This window comes from Lycorma delicatula, chromosome 2, assembly GCF_047948215.1.
Source record: "Lycorma delicatula isolate Av1 chromosome 2, ASM4794821v1, whole genome shotgun sequence".
Taxonomy (NCBI): Eukaryota; Metazoa; Arthropoda; class Insecta; order Hemiptera; family Fulgoridae; genus Lycorma; species Lycorma delicatula.
Window position 1 is genome coordinate 185,807,150 of NC_134456.1, and position 14,855 is coordinate 185,822,004.

General features: G+C 28.4%; 1 protein-coding gene across 1 annotated transcript in view; it reads left to right on the forward strand.

The window, feature by feature from the left end:
- Window positions 1-14,855, forward strand: part of Wdr59 (WD repeat domain 59) — a 153,299-nt gene that overhangs the window by 68,287 nt on the left and 70,157 nt on the right. The window contains exons 8-11 of the mRNA XM_075356849.1: window positions 359-438; window positions 1,950-2,010; window positions 6,434-6,609; window positions 12,491-12,655. Coding sequence (XP_075212964.1) covers window positions 359-438; window positions 1,950-2,010; window positions 6,434-6,609; window positions 12,491-12,655 — 482 coding nt within the window. The remainder of the gene's footprint in view (window positions 1-358; window positions 439-1,949; window positions 2,011-6,433; window positions 6,610-12,490; window positions 12,656-14,855) is intronic.

The following is a 14,855-nucleotide window of genomic DNA, read 5'->3' on the forward strand; positions in this document are numbered from 1 at the left end:
TTTGGAACAGGAATGGTTATATAAAAAAAGTAATTATTTAAAATGTTTTCAGGATGTCAAAAGCAGTGAGAGATGAGATTGCTCAATTATCAAGTTGATAATTAGCAGTTATCAATTATTGATTGAGATTGTTCAGCAAAGAAGAGCAATGTTAAAAGTGACCTTGGTCTGTTATTATTTCTCGATATTACTAAATGAAATTGTGTGGTTCATGGTTTTTTAATGTTTATGTGATGTAATGTTTAATGTATAGCCCTCTTTTTTTTAATGCAGTTGATTTCTTAAAGTATCATAAATTAAGTTTACATTTTAAATGGATGCAACTCATAGTATTTTTTACTGAAAATTATATTTACAGATTCATCTGATTATCAGTTAATTACATGGTCAAAAGATCAAACTCTAAGAATCTGGAAAATTGAACCATTCCTGCAAAAGGTACCTATTTTTTACTTAAATATTGAAATAAGATATTATTAATTATTTGATTTTTTTTTTCATTTGATTAATAGTCTTTTAATGGTTTTGACTAAAAACATTCTTTTTGTACAAGTTACTCAGTTTTTAGATTTGTCTAGTTAATAAAAATAATAAATTTCGATAAATTTCAAATTTTTCATTTGTTGTAAGTCCAAGAAAATTGGTTTTATTTTTCTCAGTTTTTTAAGTTTTTTTTTTAATTTTTTAATGTAAATTTTACTAGTATCATTTTTTGTTTACTTAAATAGTGGTTAAACTAAGAAACAATATTTGTATTATTCTGTTTGTCTTTCCAGTCATTTACACAATTCTTGAAGAGCTCATCTAAGTTTTATGGAAACTATTATATCTAATCTACTCTAATCATTTCTATAAATCTGTTCTATTGTTTAGAATATTTAAATAGACTCAATTTACTCTATTAATGAAATTAAATCACATTAATATCTTTGTTTCATTTAATTTAAAAGGATAAGCCAGATTGATTGAAAATGTTCATAATATATATCAACTTATATGCGTTATTTCTCTCTTTGCATTTAACAAAAAAACTTTATATTTTCTTCTAGTGTTTTGGTTGCTAATAGTAATTAATCTTCACTAAGTAATTGTTAAGAATGCTTAACAATTACTTAAGAATGCTTAAGAATGCTTCGTGTAAATGACTGAAATTCATTTGTCATTCAACTATTTTAAATAGATAAAAGTGACTACTACTTTCCTGATGTAAATAATTTTTCATAAGTTAGTAAAAAGATGTAAGGAGATGAAATCTGGCTGAAAATTCTGTCCTCAGTTTTCTGGAATAGCATTTGATGGCCAAGTTTAGAAAATAAAGTATTATTTTTACTCTTAGTACATAATTTGAAAGTATTCAATTTTTTTAAATAACTAAAATAAGAATTGCCATTCTTATGATTATTATATTAAAATATCTAGAAAATGTTTAGAAATGTCATTTTAAAAAACTACAAATTTTTGTTTAATGAACTTCAGCCACAAAACTTAACAAAAAATATAATTCTCTTTAGATATTTCTTTTCTACTGCTTTACTACTTTCCCATTATAGCTATAGCAACATATATCATTATAGCTGGAAAGTAAAGAAAACATGTGGTAGAAATTTAATATTTTTTATTGAGAATCCTTTATGACTTGGCAAAGTTTCAGTTCTACTTTGATTTTTAAATGGTATTTAAAAAAAAATAATATACATACATTCTTATTTTAAGAGTGTGAAAACTAAGTCAAGTGAAGTTTCATAATTGTATAGACATCCATTAAAAGAGCACCATATATCGTATATGCATAAGTAAGATGCCTATTGGTCTTGTCTCTGACCAATAATTGTCTTATTTTAAATTGAATTTGTGTTTTTCACTACAACCATTTTCATATTAGATGATTATTCTTAAATTTGAAAGGAAGCATTATTTTTGGATTACTAAGATGTCTGTTTTTGTTTCAGTTGTGTGGACATCCATCTGAAGAAGACTCTAACACTGTTCTTAGTAATGGAAGTACCTTAGGTAATATTTGCAGTTTGTTTATTATCTTTATTAATGTGATATTTCTTGTCTTCTGAGAAAAGAAATCCTTTCTTGTATATCCCACTAAGGGTTCATAACTGGTTTTATATTAGTCCTACCAGCTGTTTGGCTCCTGATAGCCAGGACAATGAATTTTGTTTAAAAAAAATTTTTCGTTACAGGAGTAACTGAATAAAAGGTTTATACCATTAAGAATAAAACTAGGAATAAATGTGGTGTATCATCATTGCTGGTTGTATAGGAAAATGGAAAAGGAAAGAGAAGTACTCAGAAGAACTATCTATGGCAATATATAATTGTACAGATGCAACGATTTTCTTGCATACTGATGTAGTAACTTCTTAGATTTAGATGGTCAAAAAGATTCCATAAATTTTAAGATTGTATCTGGATTTTTAGAATTAAAATTCACAAATAAAGTGCATCATAAACTTTAAGTTTTGTAACTTTCTATAGCTGATCTTATAATTGCTCAAAAAATATAGAACAATTGAACAGAAGTGTAGAGAATAAGGGAAAGACTATGGTTTCAAGAGGAAATTCAGGAGTGACAAGAATTTCTTTAACATTTTCTTAAATGTAAACATGAAATAAAATTTTATATTAAAATTGTTGTGTATATATATATATATATATAATACAATACACTACACATATACAAAGGTTATATGAGGTCTGTAAATAAAGTAATGAGACTGAATTTTTTGGCAGCCGAAGTGGCAACTCTAAAGTTACTAGTAAACATGTAGTTATATGAACAGGTGATTTATATTAGGTATTAATATTTTAAGTCTATTGTTGCCACATAAGATGTAAAAAAACTTTTTGTAAAATGAGTTTTTGTTGTGTGTTAAAAAAGTAAATGGTACTGATTATGAGCAACGTTGTTCAATCAAGTTTTGTATTGACTTGGTGAGAATGCTACTGAAACTTTTTCAAAATTGAAAAGGGCATATGGAGATGATGCTGTGTCACAAGCCCAAGTTTTTAGGCGATTTAAGCATTTTCAGATGGTTGGGAATCAGTTGCGGATGATCCACACTCTGGAAGACTGTTAATGTCAAAAAGTGACGACAATGTTGAGCAAATCAGAGACTTGATACAGTACAACCGGCGATTAACTGTCAGAATGATTGCAGAACAATTGAATTTGAACCATACCACAGTCCATCAAATTTTGACAAACAAATTGGACATGAAAAAAGTTTGTGTAAAATTGGTCCCAAAAAACCTCACTGTTAAACAGAAAAACAACAGGGTGGAAGTGTGCTGTGATCTTTAAGGGCAAAGTGAAACTGATCCTGATTTTCTAAAAAATGTTATTGCTGGTGATGAATCTTGGATATTTAAGTAAGACTCAGAAACAAAATGCCAGAGCAAGGAGTGACACTCTTCAAACTCACCACATCCCAAAAAAGCAAAAATGAGCAAATCAAAAATTAAAACTATGCTAATTTGTTTCTTTGATAGTAATGACATTGTCCATAAGGAGTTTTTGCATACAGGACAGACAATAAATCTATATATTTACTAAGAAATTCTTGAAAGACCGTGGAAAAGAGTTGTCTGCGTGGCGAGAGACCAGCCATCAAAGAGAACTGGATGCAGTATCATGGCAATGCACCTTGTCACACTGCACTCTAAATTAATGAGTTTTTGGCAAAGAAAAACATTCCTGTTGTTCCTTAACCACCTTATTCACCTGACTTGAGTCCTGTGACTTTTCCTGTTCACGACTTTAAAAAAAAACAACTCGAAGTACACCATTTTGGAACAGTAGAAAACATTAAAAAATGTAACCGACCATCTGAAGGATATTCCGGTTTCTTAGTTTCAATACTGCTATGAAGAGTGGGAAAACCATTGGAAGCGTTGCATGGCTTCCCAAGGGAACTATTTTAAGGTAATAGAGTCTGTGTATAATTAGATTGTAAATAAAACGTTTTTCTGAACCAGTCTCATTACTTTATCCACAAACCTTGTATACATACTTTAAAATAATTTTATCAATAAAAAGTACTTCCAAATTTTTTTTTGAAAAAGTTATTCCTGACTTATTGTATAAAAATTTCTTAATGAATGTGACTCTACATAAGATGGCTTACATTTATATAATGTAAACAGACTTGCTTGCAAAATGTTGGTGACTCTTATTTTCTACTGGAAGGATCCATGTTTGAATCTTGGTCAGGCTTGCCATTTTTCATATGCTAAAAATTATTTATTATTATATTTCCATTGACGAACTTCAAGCATAAGAGTGAATTAAATCATCTAATGAAGAAAAGAAATTATTTTATGGAATTTCATAGAATACATAAATTTTATGGAAAAATTCTTTCTGTAGAATATTTTTTGCTTCACAGTTTTATTTCATTTGTTTTAAAAAATATCAGAAGAGTAGTAAGTAGATGCACTTGATAAAAATGAATTTTAATTTGGTGTGTATTCGTAATTAATGACTTGCATTAATTACCTTAAAACTATTAACAAGTATTAAGTAGTATAACTGTCTATAACTAATAAGTTATTGTAATATATAGTTTATCTATAAATTAATCTATTGTTTTACAAAAAATTTATTATTTTATGCATTTCACAAAAAAATATCTTTGTACGTCAGATTCTTACTGTTCTTATCATGTTTTTATGGGTCTGTCTGTAATTCTGTTCTAATTGGGACCAACACTTAGCATGCATAATTAGGTTGCAGCAAAGACACCAGTACATCAGTAGCTTGATCGACTATGACTCCTAGTATGCCCATAAGTCCACTCTTTTTGTCCTAAGAGGTGAGTTATTATGTGCTGAGGTTTGGGTATATGGGTTTGTAATTCTACTAATGCTTGCTGTGCGATAGAATGGGCATGCATCAGTTTCCATTTCTTCTGCTTAAAGTACTCAAATGAAAATTTTTCTTTTCTTTTCTTTAAATACCTTTTGTAATTTATGGCCAGTTCATTTGCGAATCCTTAGAAAAAGTATCTAACTGTAATAGTGCAATTTATCCAGCTGGTTGCCTTTGTTTTAAAGCTTTTTCACTCATATTTACATTGAAATCAATGTGTGTAATGAATCAGTGTGGTAATGGATTAATCTACAAAAATAACATTTTTTATCAAGAGTACAGATCAATATGAAATGTATAACAGCTTTAATTTTCACATAATTAAAACTTTAAAATTCTTAGTGAATTGCATCTCTATTTGGTAGTGTAAAAAATGCATGCTAGTCCATTTTTCATCATTATCAGTGGTGGATTGACTTAAATTTTATGACCTATTGCATTATGTACTTGAATTTAAGGATAACCTTTTTTGAAAACGGTCATAATTTGAATTAATTCTGGAAACTTTTATTTCCAGAATTAGTACAAAAAAAATCTGGTTGCTCCCATTTTACTTCTTATAGGAAATTGAGCAGTGTTCTAGTAAAGGTTATGGTTCTTTTTCACTGTAAGACTTGCATTTCATACCAGTAATTATAAAACTATGAGTAGTTTTAATCTACCTATTTATTTAACTGATCCTGTTTTACTTTTTGAAGAAAAGTATTTTTTCAGTTCTAAATTATGGATTTGTTTTCCTAACAAAATTTTTTTGGTTAAAAAGTATTTTTCTTTTGTATTTTGAATAAAAGGGCTGTACATTTCTTGGGAAAGTATTTACAGGTCTAGGGGTTTTAAACTGAAAATTTACTGATATATTCTTTCTTTTCATGTTCACTAATTTTTCTTCTTTATGATTCCATTCTGATAGAATGGCTTCTAAAGCTTTATAATTTTATTTTTAATTTTTTACTTCATCTCTACAATAACTTTTCTTAAGAGGATGTTCTGATTTAGCAATTATTTTATATCTTCTGACAGAAAGTTGGCTATTAGCTGCATTCTATTTTTATAAATAAATTAAAAAAAAGCTCTGATCTCAGAACTTGAACTTTCCTGTATGAGATTGAAGAGGTAGAAATATGTAACATACATTTACATTTCACTAAATACGTGTAAAATACTAAAGTAAGTTCTATTGAACAATATAGACTGTACTTAAAATTAAAAAAAATAATTAAAAAAACATAAAATTAAAATATTCAGTGAAATAAAATGAACAATATCACAATTTTAATCAGTACTGCACTTAAAAACAATAAAAAAACTTAAGTATCCATTTTTGATTAGATAGATGTTCTTCAACTAAAAATTATGTCCACTGCTAATATTAAAATCTTATACAAGACAGACTATAATTTTTAAAATGTTACACTAAATAAAATATAATGGCCAAACTGTTGTCTTATTAAGCAGATTGCTTCAAGTCTGCAGTATCAGCAGTTACTGTATAAAGTTAAGGATATATGAGTGCAGATGTTAAATTTATATTGTGTTTTTCTGTCTATAAAATAGGGTTACAGAATGTTGAAAATGGAGTATTGGTAGATAATGCTAGTTCATCTGCTGATTTTTCTGAAAATGGACTGTCAGAACAAGATCTTCCTATATCATTACCATCACAGCCAAAGACCCTGCAACAAGAGTTCTCTTTGATTAATGTCAACATACGCAATATAACTGTTGATAAGGTGAAACTTATCCTGCATCAATAGTAATAATAATAATAATATTATAAATAAACACTTAATGCTTGTTAGTTAAAGTTATATTTGCTTTATACTAAAACATATTTAACTTATAATTATTGTTGTAAAAATGTAAATTATTTTTAATGTAGTAATTTTTTTACTTATAACATCTTTTTAAGCTGGTTGTTGATTTTAGTTTACATTTTAATGCTGATATGCTGATTTTAGTGAGAAATTGACTGTCTAGCCTTTAGAGTTTTATTTACAATAATGAAGAGTTGTGTAAAATCTTTTTGTCTAAAGATTGTGAAAAAAAAAAGGATTATGTGCATAAAATTTAAAATTATTCTGTAGTTGCCCCAAACTTGTGGATTGGGGGAAGTAATATTGAATAACTATGAGATGTAGTTATTTAGTGATTGATTGTGTACCAATGTGTTCCTTCGGTGTAATAGAAACTAGAATGTCTATTGTTAGTGGATTCTGAAAGGTTGTAGTAAAGCAACTGGTTAAAGAATGAAGCAAAGCAATCAGAATTTTGAAAAAGGGTTATGAAAAAAGTATTAGGATGTATATTGAAGGAATATGAAAAAGAAGCAATTCATTTCCAAAACTGGGATGAAAGGTATTTCATGCATCTTGTACAAGTGATAATTTCTGAGTGTTTGCAGCTTGGAAACCAAAATGATAGGGGTTGGACTGTCTTTTTGAACTACAAATGATTTGCCTGATGAACATCACCAGGAAATTTCTAAGAAGTTATGGCATAGCATTGCTTTACTACATAGTGAAGTGAATGATGTGAATTATTAAAAAGGAGGTCAAGTCATAGAGTAGTTAATACTTGAGGAAAGTTTTTTAAAAAATTTCAATTCAAGATGTAATTAATACATCAATTTGAAGAAGTTTGCTTTCTCCAAGTCAAAGCACATGTTTCAAGGAAATGCGACATGTATTTGTAAAAATCAATTTGGAATTAAAATTGTTGATTTTAAAAATTCTGAATGGCCAGGTGGATCTCCCAATCTGGATGTAGCTGAGCACTTCAGAGCTATTCTCAAGGATGCTGTTCAGTATTTAATGGTTATAGAATGACAACAGCTAATATTCTCAGTACATTTCACTGCCACTCTTCACCAGGTAGAATGGAATTTGAACTTGCTTTATTCCTGCTCTAATGTTAATATATCATTTGGGGTTGTAATCCTTGACTAACTTCATTTTGATATAATTGTGTATTTAATAAACGGTTGTTAAAGTTGAATGTAATGAAGTAGCTGCACCTTTCATGGTTCCTTTTATTAATAGACAAGTTCTGTTAAATTGCTTTGTAAAGAATATTTTTAATAAAAAAAATTTTTGATTTAAAAAAAATCATGTAGATTCGACTTATCAGAATTTATTAATACAACTTAATTTTACAAATAAAATTTAACGGTTAAATTTTACCATGAAAATATTTATGACCTGAATGTTGTTACATACGAGTAAATACAGTTTTGCAGCTTTGATAATGGTTTTTACTTATTGCTTTTTATGTTTTGTGGTACTGTCTTACCTGCATGATTATATATTAGTGGAAGTAGTTTAATTTAAAAATTAAATATTTTATGTATGTTCAACTATTAAAACAGGGGAAAATTTAACATTAATTCCTTATTTAATTAAACATAAGAAAATAGTTTATTAAACGACAGTAATTCATGTTTTCATTAATTTTGGTGTTTTGAAATGTTAAATGTAGTGGTGCAAAAAAAAATTAAAAACCCCATTGTTTGGGAAAAAATTTATTAAATACAATTTGAAAATACAATCTTATTAAAATGCTTTTCTATGTAGTAACCAAGTAAATTGAAATCAAATCTTTTATCTGTGGGCAAGCTTTGCATTCCTTTAAAAATTTTTGCCACTTGGTTTTTCAGGTATTCATGACACTTTGTCATCATTAAAGCTCTCTTAGTTGCTAGCCAGCTTTTTATGTGAGGGAATAAATTGTTATCACTTGGTTCCAGATCTGGGCTGTACGCAGGATAATAGAATATTTCCCATCCAAACTTCAAAAGTTCTTGAATACGATGAGCCATGTGCAGAAGTGCATTGTCTTGAATGAAGAAAATTTCAGAAGTCAACCTGCAGCATTGCTTGTTTTAGATTGCTCTCCTTAGCTTTTTCAGGAACTCTCACAATATACTTCTGCATTTATTGTAGCATCACACTCCATGAATTGAACAAAAATTTTACCTCTTTTCTGTCTTAGAAAACTGTTGTTCTAAAAGAAGTTTTGAAACCCATCAAGCCCAAAACTTATGGTAACCCAACTTTTTGTCACTACTTTATGCAAAAGACTGCACAGAATTTTTTGAAACTCAAATGAAAGATCTGTAAGGGTAAAGCTTCAGTTAGCACAGATAATTAACTTTCACTACAGTCCATCAAACTGAACATTAGGCCAGCCATATAAATTTTCATTGTGAACATTTGAGTGAGCATTTTTAAACACGATACACTACTGCTTCACTGCATCTTCACTTGTAACATGTTTCCCATAAATATCACATCGTTACTGATAAATTTCAATGGGTTTATAGTTTTTTGCTAAAACAAATCTAATTACCAATCTCACTTAATTGGTGAAATTTTCTATAACTGGAAACAGACATATTTTAAACAGTTGTAAAAATCAATAAGAGTCATCATAGTCCTCATAGCACAGCTTGATGCTTATTGAATCAGGCTAGTAACGCCCACTAAGATGGCCTCATTATCCCAACTCATTATGTTTTACTGTTGCGAACAACAGCAAAACGTAAGTTACTTTCTGGGTAGCTCTCGTAGAAGATCTTATGTTAGTGGCATCTAAAGATTTTTATTTACATATTTCGAGTACAACAGACGCTGTGAAATTGTTGGAATTTCCAAAGCAAAAATGTGTAAAAAATGATAGTCTACTCAATTTTTTCAAGCTCATAAATATGAATAAAAAAATCTTACTACTGGTAGCAGTAACATAACGGAAATTTCTTATTAAAAAGCAAGATAGTAAATCTTTGTGTTTAGACTTTTGAGTTCTTGATGTGTAGGCAAATAAGTTGTTTGGTCCTCTCATGATGTATTAATAAGAACAGTTATAAATGACTTTTTAAAACCCCCTAATCTTGTGTACATTTAACCTACCAACAGAAGAGATTTCAGTAGGTTATTTTACATTCAACACATTTAGCAGGTTTTTCCATCAGGTATTATCTTTTATTACTTAGTGTAGTAGTAATAGGGTCATTAAAATGTGATGTATCTTCTGATTCCAACTATGCCTTTAATATGGTTGGAATCGCAGGTCTGTAAGACTAACTAAATGAAACCCATATCAGACCTAGAAGTTTAGTTGCTCATATGACAGTTAAAACAATGCAAGAAACTTGTATTTCACAACTGTCATTTTATGGTCATATAATAGATATTATCTATTATACTGTTTTTTTATTGATTGGATTTTGTTATTTTCAGTTTTCTTATTTAGATTAATAGTGGTAGTTTAATTTTTAAATTCTATTGTATATTATTTTATTAAAGACTAATTTAAACAGCTAGAAACGTATCAAATAAATTTAAAGAAAAACATAAGGAAACAGTTTTTTACAGCTTTTTTCAATGTATGCAATTCTCATGTTCTATCATTTTCACAACAATTATTTATTTAAATATTAAAAAATATAGGATTAGAGATTTTATCCTTATCATATTTCAAGTTGGTTTGGTAATTATTTTGGAGATAAAGCTATTTGCCAAAAAAAGGTGCATCTCTAGCTCCAGTAATTACTTAAGAAAATTTTTATGACAGAAATGTAAAAAGTCACCGTTTATAAACTTGGACAGTGTGATTGCACAATGATCAGCCACTCACAGTACTGTACCACCATTACTTACTAAGCAAGAAAGAGCTATCACTTCTCAGTGATAAAAATGTTACCGATTGCTGTTTAGGTCTGCTACCATTTATCTTTTATTTTAAACTACTTTTAAGAAATCATTTCTGATGCTGGAGATGATGTTTTTAAAAAACTTCCATTATCAATGAAATACTTAATGCTAAACAACCAAAATTTGATGATGAAGAAAGTTCATATTTTAATGTGTGGCAATTGCATACTTTATAGAATTCTTTTGTCAAAGTTCATATAGAACTTGTATATTACACAAAAAAAAAGACAAATCCATTTTTCCACATTTTTTCTTAAATTTAGTTATGTTTTACTTGCTGTATAAACTAATTTGATAAAATAATGCAAACAGAATATACTTTATAATCTAATGTATACTCTTGTATTTTTGTGGAACCACAAAATTTAGTTACATACTCAGTCTTTTTTTTATTAACCAGCATTTAAAATTCTTCTCTTATTTCATGTAAACTAAATTAATTGTAATTTGTCTGTTTGACAGTTATTCTTTATTACCATTATTTATGTGATGTCAATATTAATTTTTGAATATGGATAAATTATATGAAAAACTACAGTTAGCAGAAGTAGATTTGAAGTTAATTGAATGCTCTTCACACTTATTAATCATATTTTCACTTGAGTGTTTTATACATATTATTTTAATTGAAGTATGTTTAAACTTCTTCTAAAAAATAGATAAATTATTCTAAAAGTTTGCCTGTCAAAACTAATTTTAACTAATATATAAGGTAAATTTTATTCTATTTCTCAGATGGCAATTCTGTACTCAAGGGTAGGTTTAGTATCCAATCACTTTCATTATGTCAACCGTCACCTTCCAAGATGAATGTATATTTACGAGTCATACCTTGCTCATATTTCAAATATGTTTAAGATGATCTTCAGTTAAAGTTTTCCAGTTCTCAGTTTCCAGTAAGTCAACAATATTATTTTAGATTCACAGTATATAGAATCAAAACATTTCAGGCCAACCATCAATGTTAACTTCAGAAGTTCTCAAGAGTCATTGAATGCTTAGTCCACTATGTTAGAGAATTATCTTCATAGATTGCACTAGCAAAGTTGATTCCTTTCAAGGCTACAAATAAGTTAACGTTGCATTCTCTTACCATTTTGGTGTTGTAATATTGCAAATATAAATTTTAAGAGCTGTATCATGAAATACATTTGCAGCGATTTTCATCTTTTATTAATGAAGTAGGATTGAAGTACTTGATCATGTTTATTTTAATGATAAGGCTTGATTTGCACTGATGACTGGCCAAATTATCTTTATTGATGTATGAACAGTCAAAAGAGCTGAATATGAAGTGATGAAAATTCTCACACATTTCACAGTCATTAGATCTAACATATCATATGCTATATGTTATAACATATCATTATATGAATCTGAACAGATCTGTCTGTCAGTTTGTTTGTAACTGCATCATGTGAGAACCAACTGACCGATTGCTTCAGATTTTCTGGATACATTCATGTTATCCTATGGGAAGGTTTTAAGTCATAGATTGAGGCCCTATTCTCTTGGGGGTTAAGATATAAAAGATATTTGTTAAAGAAACAAAAATTACTCCTTTTACGTCATTATATTTTTGTCAGCACGGCAACAAAATGTAATGAAATAAATTTAATAATTTTTTTTTCTTTAATGAATATCTGTAAAATATTTAATATCCTCATGACCATGAGGATAACGAATGTTTCAGGGGTCCAGAGGGCATTGTCTCCTGACCAGCCAGTGTAATAATAATAATATTAAATAAAAAAATAATAAAAATGGGGAAGTTTTTGCATTTAGTCATAGACTATTTTAGTGGTTCCTTTTAATATTTTTATGGAAATATAATAGTAGCAAATAACATTTCTGAATTATTGGTAATTTTATAAATGTAAATAATGTTATTTTATTATTTCAGATGGATGATATTAAACGCACTTGTACTGTTACTGCTAATGTAGATGGTCATAAAGTTATTTTACACATCAGCTTTCCATCCTCCTATCCATTTAATGCTAGTCCAACATTCCAGTTTGCTCAGGGTACATCAGTTGATAATGTAATGAAGGCAAAAATTTTGAAAGTAAGTGTCAATTATTTTGTTTCTTATTAACCATTCTAGTATAATTTTTATTTGTATGTTCTGTGCCTGTAGATTTTGAAAAAAAAATGTGTCTTAACTTAACTTTAAAAAATTATCTTACTTGCAATATTTTACGAAAATTTATCAATTACAAAGAATTTGTCAGTATTCCTTAATAACTTGATGAAATTTCACGAAATTGCTCATAATTTTATAGTGAATAATATAAACAATTATAAATTAAAGAATAACATTTTAAGTTTTCAATAGATTTTTTTTTTTAACTGTAATATCTTCAATTAAATCAAAGAAACAAGAAAATATTTCAAGTTGTTTTCATAAAAATGATTAGCTCAATTTGGATTTACACTACTTTGTCTCAGAAAAAAAAAAGTATTAGGTATGAAATTGTGTAAAATTTGTTTTTATTAAAATTTAATATTGGCACTATCAGATCCTGTAACTCTTACCGGCTGTTTCACTATTTCTATCAGTTGAGATGAATTTCTTCCATGAGAAGAACTCTAACCCCATTAAATGCAAAGCATGTTATGTAAGTGTGAAAGAGGGAATGTGAATCTTTTTTCATCTTACATCTCCTTTTCTGTCACAATTTAAATGCTTTGGCTCTGTTGCTGCAGTAAAGCATCATTTTGATAATTAACTCCTAGCACCAAACTCTTTTATTAATTTAGTTTCAGTCATTCAGTTGCACACAGTCCCTTCTATGATGTAGCTATGGGTTCTTTTAACAGAATTGACACAAAATTCTTATGAAATTGATCTATCTCTAGTAAATATATTTTCATTAATAGCATTGATAATTTATCTTGCTTGCTAATGAAAAAAATCCAACAATAAAGTCAGTGTCTTTGCTTAGATGCATTACTGTAAGAAAGTAAACAGTGATAACAGTCTTGTAGAAGACCAACTTTTCAATGTCTGAATATACTACAAAACTAAAACTATCATAAATTATAGTAAATGAACTACTACTCTTAAACTAAGAATAAAACCTAAACAAGATCACAATCAAATGTAAGAAACATTTATGTCAAACATAGTTTTAAAATTGGTATTTGATATATAAAAATATCATATAAAATTTTATGAGCAGAAATCAGTTTGTAGGAAGTGAATACAAATGATGTCAATGAAGGACAGCATTGTATCTACAAGACCTTCATCAATTATGTCCTATAAGTTAAGTAATTTACTATTTTTATATTGGAACTGCTGCTCTAACTCCAAAGTAAATCCTTTTTTATGTATAATTTTCTGGTTATATTGCTTTATGTATTTACTACAAGTATTATAGGTGACTTGATACAATATTTATATTAATCTTGATAATCTTATAATTGTATTCTAAACATTCCATACTAGAAATACTTAGGAAAATGGAAAAATGTTGGACCACTTTTTTTTTACCAAACATTGAAGGAAGATAACAGAGTGTAGTGGTTTCTTATCATGTGTAGTGGTGCACATTAGTATGTGGAGGTCAAAGTCACTAAAATGCATTTGACTCTGTAATTGACAACTTGAATACTTATCACAGGAACTGGCCATATTGTTTATGCATAATTTTTCTCTGAGGAAGCAGTTATTGTTGCTTGTATTTAAGGCATAAGCACTGAATGTGTCAGAGCTGTAATATTGGGTCAGATAATGTAAAGCAGAAAATAAGTGCTTATAGGAGGAGAAGCACAGTAAACAGCAGTAATCCATGTAGATAGCTCAAATGTAGTGATAATTTGATTATATATACTTAGTTCGCATACCTTTTGTTTCACCATCAGTTCTTAAAAAATGCCATAGATGTAAAATTTTAGGAGATTTGATAAAAAAAAAAATATGAAAATCTTTTAAATTTCCCAGACTGAATAAATCCATTTGTCAATCTTTTTTTTTTTGTTTTCTTGGAACTATTGTCCCTAACATATGTTTACATTGGTTTACATATTGGATGCTTAATGTATTGGCTGTTGAAAAGGTTACATGTGTTTCGGTGTGGTCAGTGATTTTTAACTTGTGGAAAAAATAGAACAGAGAATTTGCATTAAATTTTGATTAAGAATGGAATAAAGTGTAGCATCGCATTGAAAATGTTGAATGTTGCTTTTAATGATTCTTCTTTGAATAAAACAAGATACAATTAGTACATACATTTCCAAGAGGGCCATAAGACAATGAAGAT